The sequence below is a fragment of the Thermobia domestica genome, chromosome 8 (genome assembly GCF_964235325.1).
Source record: "Thermobia domestica chromosome 8, izTheDome1.hap1.1, whole genome shotgun sequence".
Taxonomy (NCBI): domain Eukaryota; kingdom Metazoa; phylum Arthropoda; class Insecta; order Zygentoma; family Lepismatidae; genus Thermobia; species Thermobia domestica.
The window spans coordinates 262,117,730-262,142,372 of NC_137461.1; the positions used below are offsets into that span (position 1 = coordinate 262,117,730).

The window sequence follows — 24,643 nt, forward strand, 5'->3', positions numbered from 1 at the left end:
TATGTTCTTCTGGCATCCGCCATATACAAACACAGCCCGTAGTTTGACATGTGAACGATGGTTCATTCGATCGCATCATATGTTGTGTGTTGGTGCCATCATTGGCGTAAAGCTAGTGTTATGGTTGGTTCCTTATCAGTAGTTTCGCGCGTGCGTACCCACGCTCAAGTAGAAGTGTATAGGAAACCTTTTTATAACGATTATTTCTGTGATAAGTAAATTATTAAATAAGAATGACAGAATAACAGTAAGAAAATGGCAACCTCATTAAATTTCTCGCGATAGGGTAAGTTTGGCAACATGAATTTAAATCAGTTGTTGATACTTTGGAATTGAAATGAAATCTTTTTAACATCCCACGATTATGCCTGTTAAGCTACGGGAGACTGATTAAAGCAAGTGAATAATGATGGAAAGATTGGTGGAACGAGAGTGGGAGGAAACGGGAGTACCCCAAGAAAATGCACGATGTTGTGCACCACAAACTTGACCGGGAATCGAACCAGGGACCACAGGCACCACAGGTAAGCGCTCTACCACTGAGCCACTGTGCCTCAGTTATTGCTGCTATCGTTCGCCGAGGTTACAGTTGCTATCCATTGACCATTTAACCTCTCTGAGGAATTCAGTGAATATTATGGTGTGATTTTGTCGATTGACAGCAAGAAGGAAGAAAAAAGCAGATCTTAAAATAACGTAACACAATGCTGAAAACGGATTAGCTGCATTGACATTGAGTCACTTGCTGCTGTTTCCGTTTTCTCTTTCTCTTTCCTCTCCTGAATAGTACTACTTTTATCAGTGTAACAACTATTAATGGCAACGTCGCGCTGCACCACGTCACGTTGAATATCAGTTCAGTTTTGCTACTTTCGAAAAGTGGAATGAGTTTAGTGCTCGTGGCCTTTGGTACCTCGAAACTGAAGCATTTACAGTGAGACCAGCTGAAAATCCTTTTAAAGATTTATTTTATAAATATATATTAATCTTTGCCAAAAACAGGGATCATTATAGACAGGATTTTGAACTAATACACTGGAATCTGATGATAATGTATTTTTATCACAACAACAATACATTATGTACTAAATATTTTTTGAATGCAATGTTATAATCTAGGTGAATATTATCTTGCAGTAAATAATAATAAAAATGGAAGTGATACCAAGAATTTAAAAATAATAATAAACACAATTATACCAGTCAACTCGAAATGTCTACAGAGAAACTTAAAAATAATTTATTTTCTTTTTACTTCATCACTTGTTTATATATAATATTTTATATTTTAAAAAATCAAATCTCACTTCGTTGTTATACAAAAAGAGTACGTTTCTAGACAAAACAAAATTGCGCTAGCAGAAAGTACAAAACTCACATGAAAACATATATCACAAGCCTGCATATATGTATCACACATAAAGTGTATGTTTTATCACAAAATAGATTTCATATTTTCAACAGATATTGTAGGAAATTTGCAGTTAATTATAGTACGTAATTCAATTAATAATACATTACATATTATTAATAATATAATTCAGAAACAGCCTGAGAGAGCACACTAGATTTGGTTTATACTTATCAAGTCGCTCTTTCATTTAACTTCAATGATGCAGGACAGTTTGTACTTTCCACCTTTTCAGAACGCTTTAATCAAAATTATTTTCCAACATCATTCGTAGTTTACATCAAAAACCTGTAAACTGTCAAGATCAAGCGATTTTATCCCACAAAATTAGATTTTGAAACTCTTGTTTTAAGCCAAAACCTCAGAGCGAGATTTGGGATTGACAATCATCTTCTCTGTCATTCATACAAACTAAGCAAGACTCTCACTTCCCATACTTTTCAATAATAAAGTTCGACAACATACTACGAGGTTAAAAATAATAATCTATTGTGTTCTAAAGGATCCTGGTGGTCAAGAAACCAGAAGTTTAAATCAAACATAATATTGGCTGGATCCAGGTTAAGTTGTATGTTTTATATTGATACGTTTTTCCGTATTGATTCTCGTTTTCTAAGATACATAACCTCAGTTATACTGAAAGGTTCAATCACAGTATTATTTTCATGAATTATCGAGAAATTTCGCTTAATTTATTGAGAAATTGAGCTTTCAAACAACTGACAACACTGCTAAGAATGCATACCCAACTGTACAGATATTCTCCACAGGGAATATCTCCCCTTATTTACCTTCTTAGTATTTATATTCTAAGACAGATGAACAAGGTAGGATAGGACTAGATGAAACACTTATCGCTACACCGCCTAATTATAATAATAAAAATCACCGCCTTTGCCCGTAAAAAATGAATAATTTACGCTGCTACACAACAAACTAACATGAAGATGTTAACTGATTAGCAATTGCCTAATTACATTTTTCACTATGGGTCATGTATCAACCTTCAGTTACTGCTTGACTATTGTTAACAACTTTTGTAAAAAAGTAAGGTGATACCATCATTCACACCCATGATCCTTTCTTTTCACACACTTAATTCATGAGCTATTCTGCAAAATTATTTTCAGCAACAAACATTCAGTACTTTCCAGTTTTCAGACTTCATTATCCGTAAAGCGAAGAAAGGAAATACATCATCACACTAAGTATCCTTGGAAGTGAAGAAAGATGAAACTAGAAGACCAAAGTTAACTAACAAACAGGATCTATTTTTATATTATATTTTATACATAGACATTTATTATACTGTACAGACGCCATATTACGATCTATTCAACCACAATAACACTTTCAGTATAAAATATCCAAGTCCAATAGCATACAACATTTTTTCACGTTGCTGTCGCTGAAGGTTGTCCAGCTCTATTGCCATCACTCTACGATTAAGCTTTGCTATTTGACGACGCAAGTGGACTACTTCTTCACCTGGGGTCAATCCTTCCGTGATAGGAGGCGTCGAATCTCTGTAAGGAAAAACAGTTGAGAATGCACCAAGAGCATTGTCAGAATGAACTTAAATTAATTTTTTTTTATTAACTTCTGTAGGTTTTATACCAATTGTTCTACGTGCCTTATTATTATACACATTAAACAATTCTTGTAATATATCTATCCACTTATAATTTCCTTGAGTATTAATTTTTTTCCACATGATTTGTTTAAGACTTTTGTTTAAACGTTCTATCATATGCTGTTTTATGAAGAGACATGCTCAAAATTGAAAAATTCGAATATCATTTCTCTTTGACTTACGGTTCCCGAGATATGGCTCCATAAATCTCCCGAAATCCGAACATTTTTTGGCCAATACCTCGGGAACGGTAAGTCATAGAGAGATGATATTAGTGTTGATCAATACCTAAGAGGACAGTAAATAATTTTGCTACCAATAGTAACCGGTGGCTACTGGCCACAGGCCATATCAGTAGCCAGTTGGAGTGGCCACCGGTTACTATTTGGTACCAAAATGTTCACCATCCTCTTAGATATTGCTCAACACCAATATGATCTCTATGACTTACGATTCGCTCCTTAGATCTCCTAAAATCGGAACTTTTTTGGCCAATATCTCGGGAACGGTAAGAGTGACGCGAAAAATTCCATCACTTTCTCAGGTAGTTTTTTGATGCTCTATCGAATGGAGAGATCAAAATTGAAAAATTTGCAAATAAGACACACACACCCACACAGGCATAGAGAATTCAATAAGGAACTTTTTAAGTTCGTTGAAAAGTACTATTGAACTATCATTTTTTCTTTCATGAGACCACAGCCGCGGACGTGTTTATTCGAATATGAGCCGACACTGATAGTGATCGAACCTCCTGGAAAACAAAAACTAAAATTAAAAGAAGAAAGAAAAGAAGTTTATTAATAAAGCATAAGGACTACATCTTCTTGCTAAATGCTAATGAATTCTGGTAAATTGGATTATGCTTTTTATTTAAAAATCCAATGAAATCTTTCAGTTTTACGTCCCACGATTATGCCATGTATGCTAAAAGATACGATGATGATGATGAGTGAATAAAACGGTGGAATGTAGAAAGTGGGAGGAAACGGGAGAATCCACGCATACAGTGTTTGTCCACCACAAAGCCCACTTGGTGCTAGCTGGGATCGAAGCAAGGACCCCATGCATCAGAGGTGAACGCTCTAACACAGACTCCGCAGCTCGCATTTTATGTAAAGAAATTTATTTTTCTTCCTGTGAATTCTTACTGTTAGAATAAATCTCAACGTAGGCAATATAAAATTTGCATTCCTATCCTGATAAAACTAAAATCCATTATAATTAAAAGAAAATCCACTGACTCGGCAACACGAGGTTGCACGATGGCAAAATAATCTTACTTGTGGTGGCTTCTGATGATATTTTTCGATTTTTTTTTTTTTTTTTTTTTTCAATACAGTTCTACTTTATTCGCTGTATTAATGATTCCGCTTCCAAGCCAAGAAGTATTTTTGAACAAACAAAAACAAACCGAGGCCTGACAATCGAGTAAATAGTCTGATATTTATGCCCTGACTCTTGCAATCGCCAAAGAGCACAAGTATGGCTTTAAATTTTTGTCCTATCATACTATCCAGAACTTGTCCCATCGGACTATTTACCTGTTCCCAAATCCAAAGACGCATTTTGCTAGCATGAGATTTTCATTAAAGCCGGACATCGTGGTCTGAAAAGGATCTTTTTGAACACGCAGAAACTAAAGTTTCTATTCCGAGACTATAGGAATATTGCAAAAGTGCTGAACTGTGTGTGTTCCTAAACTCGACAGATAAAGTATCGTAGTCAGACTCAGAACTTTTCAGTCAGTTCTTTTATCTAATTCGCTTTCGGATTTTTGTTTACCAATTTATCTTCTGATTATTAAATATAGGAAGTGTCATTTAATCACATCACTTTTGAACAACTGCATAAATAACAACTCACTACTGACGTGTACTCAAACTGCTAATTATCATAAATAACAACGAGGAAAGGTTCTCGAACTTTATGTCAAATGCAACCATAACTCCCGAAAACTAGATATAATGCACGACTAAAATTGCAAAATATTCTTTGATTTTTATTTTATTTATTTAACTTCAAGCCTTCGTTAAAATATATATTTAAAGTACCACCAGGAAAGAAAAGAAGTATCACACAGTAAAATAACATTGATGTAACAAACTAACGAAATTCTGCAATCTTCGGCATTTCTTTCTTAATAGAAAACTTCGTACGTCAATATGACTTTTTTTACTTCAGTTTCTTGACAAATATAACAAACCAACTAATCTGGTCGTCCGTCCAACTTTACTCTTAACATTAAAATTAATGAGGTTAATGTGATAAAATAAACTAATACAATCTATTATCTTATTACAGAGGATAAAAGACCTGGTTTGTTTATTCCTAATATGTTCAAGAGAATTATATTAATAATGAGTACTTTTTAACGTCTTAATTTACACAAAAAATAGAGTAAACTTTTATTACTATTATTATTTTAAACTTACCTTATTGTACCCCTGTAGTCAGGCTCTATCATATTGGAGTGGCTGGGTGCTTTGTTAGCAACTGTGTCTTCATAACCCATAGGAGGAGGTCCATCGTCGGCACTGGGAAACATATGTTCATGCAATGTTATAACTCGTGGCGGAGTCTGTAACGGAAGCAGCACATTACTACGAACATAGTAATGAAAGAAATATCGGTTTCCAACATTAAATCAGTTCAGTTGTTCTGATGTGAGTTTAATAAGACTATGTCGAAAGCTTCAAATAGACAAAATTAATGTTGTCTATTAAATAAAAAATGAAATGAAATCTTTTAAGTTTTACGTCCCACAGTTATGTCGTCTAGGCTAAAGGACACGGTGATGACGAGAATGAATAAAACGATGGAATGAAGTGGGAGGAAATGGGAGAACTAAAAAAAACCACGCATACGGTGTTTGTCCACCATAAAGTTCACTTGGTACGAGCTGGGCTCAAACGAAGGACCCCATGCACCATAGGTGAACGCTCTACCATTGAGTCACCGTGGTCCTGTATATTAAATTAGTCAATCGTCAGGAATTGAACTTAGGCCCACCACGTCGTAATATACTTTAGTCGTTGAGCCAAGTGCCTACAATAGGAGCGATCGGTTTCATTCCGAGACAGTACATTTCATATACTTCCCCGTGTAGTTCAAGTTGTGGGCTATAAATTTCCGTATGATTCTCTCCCGGAATCGGTAGCTTTTAGCTGCTATGACGTCACAAAGTGAGCTAACTAGAAACTGTCAATATAATTTAATGGCATTATTATTATTTGTTTTATTTCTCATTATGACAGTTTCTTAATGAAATAGTAGTTGTAGTGAGAAACTAACCAATCATGCGATGTACCCAGGAACCTATCTATGAAATAATGTGAAGGAAAGGAGGGCCTTTATCTAGGATTGGTTCGGGATTAGTCTAAATTTATAACTTAAGTGTGATTTTATAGTGATCTTTATTATAAACCAATTTTTGAAACACTTATTTTATTGTGTGCAATGAACTTTAAAAGTGCATTTAGTTCTGTTTCTGCATTTTCTTTCATTTTACGTTACAATGGACTCTTAATCCACTAAAATCCGTTAAGGACTCTTTGGAACGTAAAACGAAACCTTGTAACCTCGGTGCGTAACCTCGTAACGTAACACCGTTGCTCATTATGTGCATAGTCCGCCTATACTAGGTTTCACAGCTTCTTTACAATGAAATCAAATTCCTAAAGTTATGGCTTTCAATATAACTCTTCTGGTTTATTGCGGTTGGTTGTGGTCATGCTGGAACCAAACTTCGTTTTGTTTGAATCACATCACAATTTGCATTGTAACAACATTTGTGTGCAGATAGCTTTGTACGTTTTTAGGCTGACATTAGCAAAGCTGTCGATACACGGATGTTGGACGGATTCCAAGTTCGATTTTCGAGTTTGATTATTACGCTTGTTCCTTTTGCCATCCGCAGTAAACGTAACCATGAAGTTCAAGTTCATAACTAAGAAATGTGTATCTGTTACCAGAAAACATAAAAATTTGAAAAGATGTCGGAGTATCCATACCCAATGACTCAGAACTTAAACAGGTCCTTGTAGCTGCACACAAGAAAGCTTAGGATTATGCAGATATTAACAACTACTACTAAATCATATTTTATCTGGGTTAAATCTTTCAAAAAAAAAAAAAAAAAAAAGTGTTCAAATATATGGTGTATGTAAGATTATATAAGAGGTATTGTAAAGAAGACAACCATATAGACTTGTGAAATGAAGGCAAAATTCTGATGCATAGCCATGAACAAAATAGCCGTGTGTTATATAATTCTTAATTATAGTAACAGTAACATAGTAAAAATGAGATTATTCACAATCTGAATTGCTGTTGTTATCAGGTAAAATATTTTTGCAACTCCATCCCTTCCACACACAGACATACAGTGTGTCCTGAGGATTTTCTGTCTATATAAGTTCTCAAAATGAATACATGACATGACTTTCTCTGTACGAGATAGTAACATATTTTTAAAAAAGCTTACCTGTACCCTGATGATTTCTGGTTCTGGTGGCATCACAGCATTCTCTAACTGTAGTTCTCTTGGTGGGGCTTTCGTTCCTATATGTTGGTCTTGACCTACAATAACGAAGTTAATAATTTATACAGATCCACCATTATACATAACAATTACATTACAGTAACTTTAAAATTTAAAAGTAAATGAAGAAAAGAGAAGTATAAGACAGGAAGACAAGAGGAGAAGCTTCATGGGATCCGATCTAATCTTCATAGTTAGTAGTGTAGACCTGAGGTTTGCAGAGAATGCTTTCCTCTGGATGAGAGTTCATTTTTGAATCATTAAAGAAAGAAAAAAATATTAACCAAGTTTACAACTTAATGTGGAATAAAAAATATTTACCTTATTTTTGAATACAGATTATCCCAGCACAACTATCAGTAGTGCTCTTATTCCCGCACATCACAAGGTGACTCGACAAGGATATAGGAATGTACTTCAACTCTCTGTATAAGCATAATATGCCTCGAACGTTTTTTTTCATAAGTAGTCGTGAAAAAAAAAAGTATGTTAATTTTTCACACCAGGTTCCTCGAGTTGTAAGTATGGATATACAAGGGACATTCAAGTCAATCCAAGACTTCGGAAAAGAAGAGATCAAGGAATGCACTGCATTTATTTATCCGCATTATCTCCTGCTACACTTATACATTTATCCCATAATTAATGCCTGGAAAGGGTTTGATATAGAAATATTTATTAGAACATTTGAATTATTCTAGGACAGTCTTCACCTCATTAACACTGTGGTAATGTTTCCAAAAAATACTGGTCTTCTATGTCATAGCGGTCAATTCAATGCAGGTTTCAACTCTTCTGTGCTGATCAAAAGCAGAAAACAGTTTTGGAATCCAGCGCGAACTTACTTTTCGGAATAGGAAATGATCGTGAATTATTGTGTTTATTGTTCCTAACATAAGATTATATACGCTTTGAAATTTCACGATAGGTTATGCGACAATCTTTTAACACGTTAAATGTTCCCAGGAATAACTCCTCTAGTTTGGGATTCAGCACGACCGAAATCGTCAGTAACAGACATATATGGTCATTTTTGAAGCGCTTGCACTATTTAAATGTCTTGCTGCGGCTGATTGTCTCAGCACCATATTGTAATTGTCTTTTATAAATTTCAGCTCTCTTTTACTAAAAACTCCATCACCTCACGCTGTTCCGTGTATACTTTCAAAATGCTGTCTACCATCTTGAACAACTGTTTCTGGACTGGCACAGAAATTAGTGCCACCTACAAGTAACACGAGTTGCCAGCTTCTGCAAATCCACCAGCCTAGGATTCGATTTTAAACATGTATTTAAAAAAGTCGCAGACTGACTTGAACGCCCCTCGTAAAAACTTAATACAATTCGATATTGTGTTCAATGGTTTATCAGCCTCGGCAACTGTAGGGAATAAAGGACACCTATAAAGATGAATGTTTATGTGAGAAGCTAACACGTCGTTGGCACGTCAGTCGCGCTAATGATGCACGGTGGCTGGCCATCAACGGCGGTTTCTGACTCTTCCCAACGTTAAAGAAAGAATTAATTACATAGTCGCCAATCTACAATGAACGCTAAGGTTCAAACTGCGGTGTTGTCTCTTAAAAAGCGTACTTGAATTTAGGAAGACTACGCTTAACAAATGGCAAGAAAGGATACGTCTGTATGTCAACAGTACTACATGTTGTTACTAAGAGCAGAAATGTAATAATACTGACAGCAACAGCGAACAATTCGTACGCCTACATCGTTGTCATATCGCCTTGTGGCGTTGCTCGGGAACTCGAGCGCCACCACTTACTGTCCTTTCAGACAAGCTTCTGTATTACATTAACATTTCTGTAAAACATTTTTCTTTTAACGAGTGTTTCTAATAATGTAACAATTTTCCATTGCTAAATAAATATAACACTCCATTAAACAAAATAGTATGTGTAACGTACTTAAAAAAAAAAAAAAAAAAAAAAATGTTGCTCTGAACGTTATTACACTCTTTACACGAGCTCCTTCGTGGCTATATTGTTAGCGAACGCGTCTTTGGTGCCAGATATGGATCTCGTGCAGGGTTTGCTCAAGTGAGCCGTGGTTTTTGAGCTTTTTGTTAGTATTTTATTGATACAATTAAGATGATCACATTGAAAGTGATTTTTATCAGATTTTGGACTTTCCTTGGATGAATTAGATACCTTCACGTTAAGGTTACAACAACATTCAACACAAAACCATCTAGTTTTGAATGCATTGAATGGATTTAATAACCTTAGCTTGAAATAATTATTGGACATAATGTATGAATTATGCTTATAGCCTATTTGAAATAAAATATACAATTTTATATTTTAGAAAATACTTTCTGTGAATACTGTGCTCGCCGACTCGAGACACCGAGGGACGTTATCCCTCATACGTTTGATGGGTTTAAGGCTATGGATGCCGGTACTACCAGCAAATATGTAGTGCATTAGTAAAATTATTATTATTTTTTATCACCTTTGATGGTAACACAATTATTCTTCAGTAAAATTTGGTATTCCAACAACAACAGTTTATTCCACTTATTTGTTGCTACTCTTCTGTAGAATCAACAGCATTCTGTAGAATCAACAGCAGCAATAGCGTAAAAATTATTGTCAAATTTAAGAATCGTAATGCTCAGTTCCGAAAACCACGTAACACTTACTATTTAAAGTGCTGATTTAGAACTTAAGTACTAGTGGAAGTTTCTATGTACGTCGTGAAAAAAGCTTGCATTTTCGAAGAAAAAAAAACGCGGCGAAAGAAGTGCTCGAGAAATTCCCGCAATTGAACGCAAAAAGCACTGGAACTGAATACTTAAATAAAAATATTTATTTTACGCTGGAAAATATTTAATTTCATTTAAGACATTTTGAAACATTTATTTTATAAAACATGAGTTATATATTTGTTTTAAATTAATATACAGGGTTGCCCAAAAGTAAGTATACAGTTAAGTACTGATCAGCTCATTGCATTCTATACCATTTCTTGTTGTTATCCATGTTTCTTTATTATTTATTCTTAATGTGTTTTTACCTACATTTTAAGCTAGGAAGAGCCGAAATAAATAAACCCATAAACTAGAATGTTATACTTGACCAATGCAGGGTGTATACCTACTTTCGGGCCACCCTTGGTGTTCATATTTGGCGAACGTCACTGAGGTTTCTAGGATGATTCGATCTACATTTGTTCCTTCGTTTGCCTGTACCACTTTCAGTCTTTTAAGTTTAAGTTTTCAGGGTACAAGCACGAGACACACTAAATTTCGTGTACAGATCTTGGCGGCATACCAACGTAAAATTTCAAAATCGCACTTTTTTTTTTTTTTTTTTTTTTTTCAAAATAGCGGGTATTCACACTACAAAGCACAATTTTCTGTCTTTAAAGTTGAAATTTTCAGAGTAGATGCACAAGATAGTCTCAATTAGTTGTATATATTTTGGCGGCGATCGAACGTAAAATTTCAAAATGGCGGCCATTTTTTCAAAACAGTAGTGAATAGAAAATTGTTGCAAGTTGTGACAACGATAATCTTGAAATATAACTCACATTTTAACACTTTTAAAATCTTTACAATCTCTAAAATCTTACGCTTTTATCAAAAGTGAAGGAGATATCCTTAACTTTGGCAATGAAACCGTTAAAAAAAACTATCACAGTCAGAGGCTAACACAGAAACTAGTACAGAAGAGTGCGCAAAGCGAAACCTCAGTCCTTTTCTTAACCCAATCGACAATCATAAGTCAATTTACCATCAAGTCTGAGAAGCCTCATTAAAAGAATGAAATAATGGTTACTTTTTACTTATATATATATATATATATATATATATATATATATATATATATATATATATATTACTTTTAAAGGCTAAAGGAATAGCAACTTATTTTAAATTAGTCATTATTCTGGGTTCAATTTTCTTAATATTCACTCCTAATGATTACAACTAAAAGAACTACCTCTTCTCAGTCTTACTTATTATTCGTATCTTATATAATAGTCTTACACAACCCAGTGTTATATATTATTCGTTTCGTAAACTTAGGTATATAACCTTAAATTTATTTGGTTTCCTCTCCATTCATTGCATTCGTTGAATACTTCGAGCTTGTCCCCCCTTCCCTCCGATGATAAACTATATCTGAAATACAAAATAGATTATATATATATATATATAAAATCCTAACAATGCTATTGTATATTTTCAAATTTACGGTCCAGACCATGTAGGCTCCAGTCCATCATGTGCATAATATCAAGGCAGAAAAAGAGAAAAACAATCACCAGGTTCTTGTCCTAAACCAGGCCCGTAGCCAGGGAGGGGCTTGAGGGGGCACTGCCCTTAAAGTATTTCTTGCACCCTCCAAAAAATAACACTGAGGAGAATTTTCAAACTGAATGAAAACCAGTGAAATTCTTGTTGATTATATTTACCAAATTCAATTCAAGTTTGCGAATTCTACTCATTTCTGTGTAAATTTATATGTTTTTTGTTAGATGCACCAAACATCTTCCATTGCCGTTACCCATTTCAAGAATTTCAAACCGTACCCTATTATTGCAACCATGAAAAACATCCAAAAAGGATACCAAGTGCAACAGTATCATAGTCCAAAACGTTAGTTATGAATATTAATAAACCGTAGTGTCTCGCTTATTTTGGAAGGTAGAAAATTGAGGAAAACGTTGAATAAAATACACACTTCTATTTTGTAATGATATAATCTAAAGTTGCTGTAATATAATAATAATGTTAAAAAAAAAAATAAATGCTTCAATTTTAAGTATTAAATAGCTTATGATATTTACTGCCTTCTAATCTTAATTTTTGCAATACTTGTCAACAGCAACGGACCATAAGATATCAAAGAATCCTAAAATTTTTTAAAAATGCGGCATAGCACTATATAGCCCCAAGCACCTCAATTGTATATCATCGTGTGTGTGTGTATATATATATACCTTTGTATGTTAATGATCAATGTTCTTAATCTTGAACTCGTGTAATGTAACATTGTCAATATAGGATATTATGTATAAAACAAGCTATAGCAGATTCTACAAATAATAAATAAATAAATATACAATCTTATGATGTTCTTTGATGTCTTTGTCATTGCTCCCCCCCCCCTACGAAATCAGGCTGGCTTGTCCTAAACCAAGAACTCTACGAGACTTGCAATTGAAAGAATACAGGAATAGAGTGGGAGGTGATTCTGACAACATCCTGTGTAGGTATGCCCTTGTCCATCTTAAAAACTTATAAATTGCTTCTAAGGCTTAGTACTGTTAAAAATAAAATACATGCATTATGAAATATTTTAAGTATGCATCCAATTAGTGATCTGAAAACAAACTAGGTATACATGGTTATTAAATGATATGCAAAGAGCAGCAGTATGTATATAGTTGAACGATACCGAAGACAAAAAATATTATTTTGACTTCTTTTCATTATGTATGATGTTAGATCTCTCGTTTTCTTTCTTTCTTTTTTTTTTCTTTATAATAGTATCAGGATATAAACAATGTATATACTATACTTTCAACATAAGTACAGGATACTATACGAAGTCCTGTACTTATGTTGAAAGTTGTTCAAGGTGCTGAAATAAAAATTAATAATAATAAAAAAAGGAAAGAACAAGAGTTGAGTTCTCAACGGAAAGATTTCCGGCACGATGACAACTACCTTGCAGATGTGGCCAGGGTATCTTCCAGAACATTCTGTCCAAGGAGGCAATATCAAAATGGGCTGCACTAGACACTATTAGTTTAAGGACGTGCCTTACACAAGAGTGACATGCAATTGTAATTCGTTTATTTTACCTCTGAGGATAAGGGACATTTGGATAACTCGAGAAGGGAGGGCAAAACCCCACTGGAAATATGCCTGGAAGAATCAGATTGTAGTCACTTCTTATTGAATCTTTATTTTTTATTCTTTATACTCTTCCGTTGTAGCACAGTAATAAGCGCATTGTGAATAATGCCCTATTTTTAAAATTTAAACTACAACAAAATACTAGGTCACTTGAAATCATCTAACACACAAAAGACCTGCCAGGAATACTGTCTGTCATCATTTCAATACTTACTGGATCCTATCCTGGAACAGAGTACAGCCATTGGATATAATACTTAAGAAACAAAATAACACTGAATAAAAACACCAAGTGTATCCTGTTTTAAAACGGATAGGAGAGAAAAGGACGCCTCTAGACCGCAGCCTTCGTAGGAAGCGAATTGTATTGAACGTATCTTGCGAAGAAATGGTCTTCTTCATACTGCTAGAGAAGGAAAGCTGAAAGGAAATCGAGGAATAGCAAGAAGAAAAACATAACTGATCGATGATTTGAAAAATAGACGAAAATACTGGGAGCTAAAAGAGGAAGCTGAAGATAGAGAAATGTGGAAGAAACATTTGCAGGCCCAAATCTAAAATTGAGAACTCATTTAGTCTCAGGACCTGCTAAAAGGCAGAATACTTAATAATAATAATAATAATAATAATAATAATAATAATAATAATAATAATAATAATAATAATAATAATAATAATAATAAACATTCAATCGGCTGAAAATCATAATCACGAAGGTACGACAGGAGAAGACAACGAAGTTTTAGTACTACGCTGTAAAAATTGTTATAATTCAACTAAGGATTTTAAAGATAATGGCAAAGATTTATGTGCGATAAAGGACGAAATAAGTCCTTATATCACATCAATCCTTCTATAGGTACGAATTCAATGATATACAACGATGGAAAGAAATACACGACTGGACCGTAACTCGAACCCAGATTTCCAGCTTACTTTTCCAATGCGTTGATCACTACGTTACGTAGTCCGCTTCCTAAACACTCATATATTCTATTACTCTTGAAGTTGGTGCCCATTATACCACATGAACTGTACTAACAGGATCTACCTCTCTGAATACCAACTTCAAGAATACATAGGGGTACCATAGCGCTTAACTCATCAGCACGGTAAGCTGGAGATCCGGGTTCGAATCCAGACCCAGTCTTACTCTTTTTCTATGCAAAGTGATTTCCTTACACTTAAAATCGGACGATAAGAAAATATTACTACAAAATTCTAAAAGCATGCCATCCCTTTTAATCTATAGAATAGACAAAAACAAGACAAAACAAGAATATAGCAGGACTTTTTCTTCAGATACACCGAGAAAGAGGTCAGAAATGTCTCGAAATTGCACCCAGATTATATATCTTGTGAATGTGCTAAAGTACGATAATTTTTATTTACAGTTAGGAGATATCTATAGTGTAAATTAGTAATTATAATTGGAGTAGAACGGGATTTATAACTTCTTTCATTTTTCATAATATATTCTTCACGCCAAATTCAATATATAAATACTTGTAGTAGCTTTCTAGACTTGAGGGCTTGTCAAGAGACTGACGAAAAAGTAAGCATAAGAAAAAAAACATTGAAGACAAAAATTCGGGCATGGATGTGGCTGACTGTGACACTATTCCAGATTAGCTTTATATATTCGGAGCAAAATAAGAAATGAACTGGCTTATACAGGAAGACAAGTTACCCTGATGCCTTGTCGTGAAGATTCTGGTGAACTGTCCGCTATAATGACCCTCTCTAACGAAAGGATAGTTATAGAAAATGCTTCAGCGAAATACTTTTGAGTCGTAACTGAATAACATATCTTTCTATAAATGATAATTCATTTCATATTTTGCTCTGAGTACAGTAGTCTTATCTTCACTCCGTTGATCAACCGTACAAGTCTCGAAAGCTAAGCGCTTATCTTTACTTCTCTCAATATGTTTTAGTTTATGTAAACACATTTGTTAGTATTGTTACGTATAAGAAGTGTTCCATAATTAAATGTAGGAATGTAAAATGTAGAATAATATGCAATCCAGATAAATTATATGAACTTACAAGTACATTATAAACTTACCAATAAGAATAATTCTATCTGGTACAGTCATTTCAAACTTTTCTGGACCATTCATTGTACTCCAGGTATTCATTGGTTCAATCGTATCATCATCATCATTTTCACCTACAACCCACAAGAGTCTGCTCAGTTAATGAGTTCGAAATTTCACTGTCATTTAGCTTCACAAAAAATGTTACTATGAACTCGGAAACAAACATATAATTCTTGAATCGAAAATTTAATATGTAATAATGTATATGAAAAAGAAAACATTTAATATGTTATAGTCTGAAATTTTTAAACTGTGGAAAAATAATTCATAATCTTTCAGAATTACAACTGGAAACCGCTTACGTAATTATCGTTATAGTTGATTAGTACAGTGTCCATAATATAAATTCACAGACACATTTCTTCACTTCGCATCGTTTATTACTGAAGTCAAGTTTTATAACGCTCACAACTACATTGGAAAGTATTCTTCTCGATATGATCAAGGTAAATTTTAAAGTTATGAGTTCGCTTACATTTTTTTTTAAATATCTTTAACTTATAGAGAAAAGTAACTTTAACAATACTACTTAAACTACGCGTAATTCATAAATATTAACAAATAAAATGTACTAACTTTGTTTCTAAACATTTCTAAGGGGAAATAATATATTTTGGATACTTCGTCGAGTATCCGTAGAGACTTAAAGCATATGTAGCAACATGCTTTCACATGCTTAAAGCTTCAGCTTCAGCGGAAATCTTTAAAAAAGGGTAAGGTATTGTATTTTGAGGGGCTATACTGTGTTCCTTTTTTTTTTTTCTTTCTTTTAAATGATAAAGTGCACCTGATATCAATAGGAATTTTACTTATTGCTTTCTTTAAGATATTTTTACCCGTTTCTCGGCGTATGTTCAGTTTACCACATACATCCACTGTGGAATCCAAACGAAGTACAATATTCCCATATCCTGTATAAATATTTTGTAATTTTAATACATGTCAAAACACTTCGAAACTTTTATACAACAATTTCGGTGCAATCACGAATTTTGTAATACTGAGTTTATATTTACCACAAACAGTTGATAATGGATACTCGATAAGCTATCCGAAATATTGAACATTATTTCCTTAATACAAAAAAAGATCAGTAAATTTTATTTGGTAATATGTATTCCACTCGCTCTATTAGTCATAAATATTATATTTATATACAAAAGAGCTTAATCTTTACAAAGCGATGTAACCACAATATTAACACAAAAGAAATAAGTTAAAAATCCCAAGCCTAAAATTCTCTTCCATTTCCACATGATTATTTCTCCCTATAATCAACAAAACAAAAATTAACTTTTCTTTTTCAAAATTCCGAAATATGAAAAATAAAATCTGTTTTACGGTTATGCTAGCTAGGCTAAGGGAGACTGTGATGATGAGAAGTGCATGAAATAGTGGAATGAAGGAAGTGAGTGGAAACGGAAGAACCCCGAAAAAACCTACACAAACGGTTTGTCCACCACAAAGCTCACTTGGCGGGAGCTGGGATCGAACCAAGAACCTCATGCACCAGAGGTGAGCGCTCCACCACTGAGCCACCGCGGCCCCTCCGAAATATGAGAAAACAAACAGGTTTGGAAGAGAAGTACGGCGAAAAGAGACTAATCTTTCTAATACACAATTGAAGGCACTTCTATTTGAAACAGGATGTGCATATTTTCTCGATTTTTTTTTTATAAAATTTTAACGCCACCTATCTGATAAGTCCGTACTATGCCATAAATAACCTATTGATGTGTATATATTTCAATCACAATTTAGAAATCATACCTAAAAATAATTTTCCAAAATTACTTTTAAATTATCATTTCAATAATCAAAGGCACAATTATAAAGTAAAAACTAGGAGGAAAAAAAAACTATCATCCGGAATCGCTTTGAATGATCCCTTCTATGATTGATCATCAAAATAATAATTAAAATGTATTTAGAAATTTCTCTACTCATTCGAAAGTGATCAGTATTTTTTTTTTTCCTTCGGACTGATGTAAAACTTTGGACTGCTTTGAAATAATACAGCTCTGCAACCAAAAAAAAAAAAAAAAAAAAAAAAAAAAAACTGCATGAGAGTTTTCCTCTGATTCTCATAGATTCTTGCATGCTCAATACGAATAAAATACTTACAAAAATTTCATCGCTTAAGAAGAGGAATTTAAACTGTCAGATACTGAAGTGGGAAACTGGAGAAACCGGAAATCGAAACAGAAACAGAAGTATAATAAAAGAAAAGGTTTCACATGTCAACAGATTGACTACTGAACATTTATTAATCAAAACTGTCATGAATGGCACACGTAGGCCTAGTTGTGTTTTGTGTCTTAATGAGTTTTTTTTTTCTTTTTTTTTTTTTATATTAAATGAATCAGTGTATTATACTCCCTTCCTTTGCACACTGTACATGATGAGGGAAAATGTTAACGACATATTTCGTAGGAAATCCTACCCTTTTGTGCCATACACGTAAAGATTTTTCTTGTGTGATCGAATGACGTTGGGAAATGTTAATCCACAGTGCACTGCGGTAACAAATGGTACCTACAATTGAACAAGCAATTGGTAGTGTGGAAATAGTGTTAATACTACAACAGCAAAAAGAAAAAAACAGACGTTGGACAAAACTGTGGCTGGCGGGGAGAAAAATTTATTTTCACTTTCTCTCACCTGATGTCGCTTAAATCGAAATCTTACGAATTTTCTTTCCGAAATAGAGCGTGCTCTAAACAAGAGATCTCATAGGATCGTTCAGAACATAGGAAATGACATGCGATCTGATGCCATACACGTTCAGATTTTGACTCTAGGACAAATCGTAAGATTTCCTAGGATCCATCCTATAGTGTATAGCAGGCCTTATCTTCAGACGCAGCACATCCCAAAACATAATAATTAGTGAAATACACAAAGCAGCTGACAAGAGAATTTTTTTTGCTCACCTGTGTATAATTGATTAGATACACATGAAAAGAATCCGTGTTATTCAACAAAAAATATAAAAAAAATTGGACTTACACCCGTTATCTAACTGTTTAACACAGAATGAAATCAAGACTGCGTTTATGTTCCATAATCCTTTAAAATTATGAAACCCGTGTTCGCTTCTTTACTAATACAATTTCCTATGAATTAATACTTCTCGGCACCCAGAAAAATGTAACAAAATATCAATTTTAAACGAACGTTGACGAATGATAAAAATTATTATATACATAAAAAATAACAATACCTGATACACGAATTCTTTTTGGTACTCTCATTTTCCGACTTATTTCTGCAGTGAAGTTTGGATCATAGAAATGATCCAGTTCACCAACGAAGCGTGTAGGACTGGCAACATTCGACATCTGAAAAATACAAAAGACAATAAAACAAACATTATTACATGAAACATGTTACATTTTATCCTTCTATGCGATTTTTATTTGCAAAGCCACCATGTTAAAAGATACAAAATACAATAAAAGGAAAATTCTGACCAAAACATATATTATGTAATAAATAATAGCGTTATAGTTTCGACAAAGTATCTTCGCCTTCGTCCGACACATTATGAAATGTAATTTCTAAGGCTACAGCTTATATACCACCAGAAAATGAGAGGAAGTCATATCTAGACATGATTAAACAGCACAGAGACGACGTTAGAATGAAGAGAGATAGTAACGTAATATATAAACAAGTGAAGGAGACAGGACATCAAATAGACTATGAAGTGTAAAGAGGCTGCGAAGAGAAAGAGAAGAAAATGGAAAGAAGCGGAATGGATAGGAAGGAAGAAAGCAAAGAACTTATGAACAGTGGACTAAATATACATAATGAATGGGGAAATATATTGGATAAAGCAAAGAAGAAAGAAGGGGTAACACAAGTGTATTGAATAGCACATAACCAATTAAAAGATCAAGGTTCTGAAAAGTGAAAGCAGGATCATTAAAAAGTTGAGAATACGTAATCAAGTAAAAATTGTTAAAAACGAAAGGATGTATCTTATTGGCTTCTAGATATGACCTCTCATTTTCTGAAATGAAATCTTTGAGTTTTACGTCCCACGATTATGCCGGTTAGGCTAAAGGAGACGATGATGATGAGTAATGAATGAAATGGAATGAAGAAAATGGGAGGAAACGGAGAACCCCAAAAAAACCCACGCACACGGTGTTTGTCCACCACAAAGTTTACTTGGCGGGGGCTGGATCGAACCCGGGACCCCAAGCACCAGAGGTGAATGCTCTACCACTGAGCCACCGCGGCCCCTTCTCATTTTCTGAGATAGCCTATATGGGGGGTGTTATCCAACAACCAGTCAACCCACAATTTTTTTTTTTTTTAAAGTTAACCCTGCTGGAGGGTTCGAACATATGTAAGGAACATACTAAAAAAATCATGGTAACGCGTTTGCGATCGGTCTGCCATCTATGAAGAGAAAAGTCAACCCACATACGTTAATAGTATCTTATGGGGTCGAGAAACCTATAATTGCAATTTCCCCAAAACTAATTCGTTGTGGGTTGACTGGTTGTTGCATAACATCGCCAATATCAGCTGTAGTCTTAGAAATTGTATTTCATAATGTCTGAAAGATATTTTGTCGACACTGTAACGCTACTATTTATTAGATAGTGTATGCTTTGATCAGAATTTACATTTTACTGTATACAAGAAGTTCCAAAGCTAGAATGAATGATATTCAGATACAATATACGGATCCGAAAAGTACACATTTTTAAATATATCAACAAATCAACAGCATTATGACTTTTACATGTTTTGATAACATGATTAAATGTGATCTCTTAGTAGTTTTTCGAAATAAAAACTTTGGAGAAAATTTCCTTATAACCGTTCCTGTTTATTCCAAGTCTAAGAGGGTGAAAGTAATTTTATTTGCCAAAGCTGGTGATCTTAAGGGCATTACTTGCTGTATCGCCAGACCACACGAAAATCGAAGGAAGATTAAAAGAAAGAAGGAGGAAAAAAAAAAGACGTTCCCCTAAATACTAGGTTGTGACCCTGTCTCACTTGGTAGTGATCATTGTTCGAAATACAGTGTGGCATAAAAACTAGTTCAAGAAACACGAAGAACTCGTGCTAGGTGGCCACTAAAAGGTACGAATGCTATCTCAGAGCCAGAGCAGGAGGGCAGCACGTGGGACCAAGCGAAGCAACGGGGTGCATCCGCAGGCGCGCTAGCGGCGGTGGGTATACACAAACGAGGATAGTGGAAAAACACTTTATATGTCACAAAATGCATGGCCTACGTGCTACGCAGCTTTGAGCGACATACTAAATGCCATCCAAAAAAAGTACCAAAATGTTCTAAATTAGGCTTGGTTAGATGTTCCTCTTCTTTTTTGAAGTTCGTTTCCACATTTACGAGAAGCTATTCCCCTGTTTAGTACACCACGCCTTTCACACAATTTCAACAACTGAGACTCAATTTTGAATAACTCGATAAAACTCAAACAAGATAGGTCACGATCTTGTCATTTATGTACCTTTTCCACACTTCCTTTCCCATAAATCACAATAAGTGTACCTCTCCGCCAAATAGTCCCTTCCGCCTCCACATATAGTACCCCTTACGGATATAGTATACGTAAGACCGCATCAGTTCCAGGAGGAGCTGGACGCTCATACTTTTAGGGATTATTCATTGAGTATCTACGAACTTAAAAGGGGGTAACAAACCCACTTTCATTTACTTACCGACTGATACGAAAATAAAAAATAACGTAGTTGTCTTACACTTTGTTGTTCTTCCTCAGTCGTGTTTACCTTCACGACTGCTGATGTGCAAATGTCTGAGGTGTATCTAGTAGTACCAAGTCAAGCATGATTGCTTAGCGGTGTTTGCAGACAGAAAGGAAGTTTGGGAGTCATTCCGTACAGATTTTCGTGAAAAGAACGTAACGCGAAGTTTGCTTTTGTTATGTTTACTTTTAGTTTCTGGTCATTTCAATGCGAATTATAATGCTTAGAATTACGTGTATAAATTGAGGAAAATTCCTCGCTGATCGTATTACATCTTGGAACTCTAAGCACAGATGCCATTTCTAGTGATGGGTTTGCACACACTGACATAAGCAGCGGTAGGTGGCAGCATGGTATGAAAAAGAAGTCATTAACAAGATGCAAGGAGGATTGTAATGGTTACTTCGTTTTACGTGAACTGCTTCTTGTATAAACGTGGGATCGTCGAAATAAGTATAAAATATAAAAGTGCTGTGCTGTTGGTGTGATGCAGGAGCACGTGCTGCTCCGCATCGATAAGTTGTCTTATGGATTGGTAGGGATGCGGCTCTTTTTTAGGGAAAGGAACATGTTTCGCTGTTGGAAAACACGTTTCATTGGAAATTCGAGGTGCAGTTTTTCCTCCTCGCTTTTCAATGGAACGTTCTTTTGTAGAGTTAAAGTTGATTTTTTAATGCTTTCTGTTCTTTATTGTCTTTTTACTTTAACACATTATGCCCTTGTACTCTATATCTGCATGTGTAGTGCCCTTGTACTTTATCTATGATTATGTGGGGGGGGGAGATTTAACGCATATCGCATGTCTTGTGCACATGGATACTTCTTACTATTGCACTACGTAGAAAATTTGTGGCATTTCATGTAGAAGTGGTATAGAACACAGAGGAAACTCAGATCATGTAGTATTCACACTCGAATATAAAGTGTGAATACAGCCTGATCTGCGTTTCTTCTGTGTTCTGTTACCACTTCTACATGAAATACCATCAATTTTCTATGTAGTGCAATAGTAAGAAGTATCCTCGTGCACGGAAGACAAGGGCGGTCTCATGTATACTCGACATGAAATGGGCAAATTAAAGACTTGCCCAAATCTTACTGTACATTTTATAGCCTACGGATCAATATAGTAAAAAAGTTTACCTCTCCACGAAATAGTCCATCCGCCTCCACACATAGTGCCGCTTACATCAGAAACAACCACTTTCTTAACTTTTGCCATTCCCCTTACCTGACTTTCACTCATTCTTCCTCACAAACTTAAATATATTCTCCAATCGACCCAATAAATTTCCAAAAATTGTCTGCCGATACAGCACTTAACGCCTCATTCTCCCTCACAAACCAAAATAAATTCTCCAATTCATCTGTTAAATTTTCTAAAACTGGTCCAGCGATACAGCAGTTAACACATCTAGTGTGAATATAATCATAATTTGTCAGAAACAAGCTGTGCACTTAGGCTCACGGACGTCATGTTCGATTTTGCACGGTATATTATCCGCAATTCTAGTCCTTGTTATTCATGTAATCTCCTACACAACTGTCTTTGAACTTGACTCATCATAAGCTTTCAACATATGCTCCTTTTATCTAAAACTACAAACAGAAATATCAATGGCGATCATTACAAATACAAGGTCACGCGACTGACCATGAATTGCTGACAATCAAAAGTAGTCATATTTCGCTATGAGACAGTTTGCAGATATCTTGAAATATTTGAGCTGGTAGCTACATTTATTTAACGAAACAATTCTGCGTGTGTTCACAATATTTTAATTCCTGCTACCTTGTAATTTCAATTACTACTGTAGAATTAGCTTAATAAGAACGATCAAATTTCAAATTCCACGTTAATTACTATTTTAAGAATAATTGTACAGTACAAATACCAATGTTAAAATTCCATATAATGAAACCTTAATTTTCCCATTTCAAATTTCTGCAAGAAATTTAAAATATTACTTGTATAGAATTCAAGGATAATCCCAGTTGTTAATACATAACCAATGAAACTACACCACAATAACGGTCAAAGTCCCCTATAAGGTCAAGACAGTACAAAATGCTTATATGTCCATACTAAAACTTCAAACTAAAGTAACTTGCTAATATACTGCATGCTTGTCTTTTAAAACTGACCTTACAACTTTAATGTGCCATTTATCAGTTATAAATATAGATATGTGCAGCAACCCGAGAACACAAGTCGATTACCTTTACTTACAGTTGCCAGACAAAAGCAAAAAAAATTACCACACATTCAGTGTTGCCAGATATGAAAATTAAAAAGTAGCGTGGTCGTGCTTCAAAAGTAGCTGATTTGAACTACTTGTAGCCCAAATATTAAAAAAAATTCTTTGCAGCTATGTAGTTTTACTAATTATATATATATTATTTTTAATCATATGTTATTGTTTTGTTTTTAATTATATGTTATTTTACGTAAATTTATATACATTTTTTTTAAATTTAGGCTAGGTTAGATTCAGTGGCGTATTTACGATTTTGTTTCGGGGAGGGCTTTGCTAACTTTCGGGGGGGCTTTGCCTGAAAATCCGAAAATTGTGCAAGATATTTCATATACTTTACTATAGTAAGTAAGATTTCGGGGGGGCTTAAGCCCGGAATCCCCCCTAAATACGCCACTGGTTAGATTACATTTTGTATGTTAAATCTGGTTAGAGTAGGTAGGGTAAGTTGGCTTTAAGGTTAGGTTAGGCTGGGATAGGATATGTATAATTTAATACTAATTATCACCCAAAATAATATTTTACCTATTTTTCACTACATTACAGTCGTACTTGCATTGCACAATTCTTGATCAATAGGTATAAAATATAAATTTAATGAACCCACAATCAGCTCACTCGAATAAAAGTCACGTGCTGATGAGTTCCGAGTAATAGGCTCAATTTATATTCACTTTTGTCTAACTCAGCCATATTTTATAAATCGTAAGATCAATTAATAAGTAGAAAATTATTTATTACTCATTTTCTGTTCAAAATTGTACGGCAAAAATGTATGTAGTCTCCTTATCTTCGTTTTCGGTTGGTTCTTTGTGATAGATTGTCGAATTAAATCTGAGCAGTTTTGCTATGATGTAAAGTTATAACGGCATATATTCCGCTCTTCAAAATCATTTTAACACGGAGAATTGAAGAAAGAAGTTCTAGCCCTATTTTGTTTCGGAGTTTTGCTTTTGTTACAGTTAATCTCGAAAACACTCTTTGACAATTTGCATTGCTAATAGGTAAGGGGTAAACAATCAGTGCAAATTGAGACAATTCTTTCAGAACGAAATTACCAGCAG

The 24,643-nt window shown here is 34.4% G+C and overlaps 1 protein-coding gene across 5 annotated transcripts; it reads right to left on the reverse strand.

The window, feature by feature from the left end:
* Positions 1 to 1,040: 1,040 nt before the first annotated feature.
* Positions 1,041 to 23,580, reverse strand: Tango11 (transport and golgi organization 11). Of its 5 annotated transcripts, none has more exons than XM_081769692.1 (6): positions 23,470 to 23,580; positions 18,800 to 18,917; positions 15,543 to 15,647; positions 7,531 to 7,625; positions 5,480 to 5,625; positions 1,041 to 2,937 (listed from the first exon to the last, which is right to left on the reverse strand). In XM_081769692.1, the coding sequence occupies exons 2-6, from the start codon at positions 18,915 to 18,917 to the stop codon at positions 2,736 to 2,738; spliced, it is 666 nt and encodes a 221-aa protein (XP_081625818.1). In that variant the 5' UTR covers positions 23,470 to 23,580; the 3' UTR covers positions 1,041 to 2,735. The 5 variants fall into 5 exon arrangements, with proteins under 5 accessions (XP_081625818.1, XP_081625819.1, XP_081625817.1 ...); XM_081769693.1 differs by lacking the exon at positions 23,470 to 23,580 and adding an exon at positions 23,293 to 23,434; XM_081769691.1 differs by lacking the exon at positions 23,470 to 23,580 and adding an exon at positions 22,556 to 22,792.
* Positions 23,581 to 24,643: the final 1,063 nt, after the last annotated feature.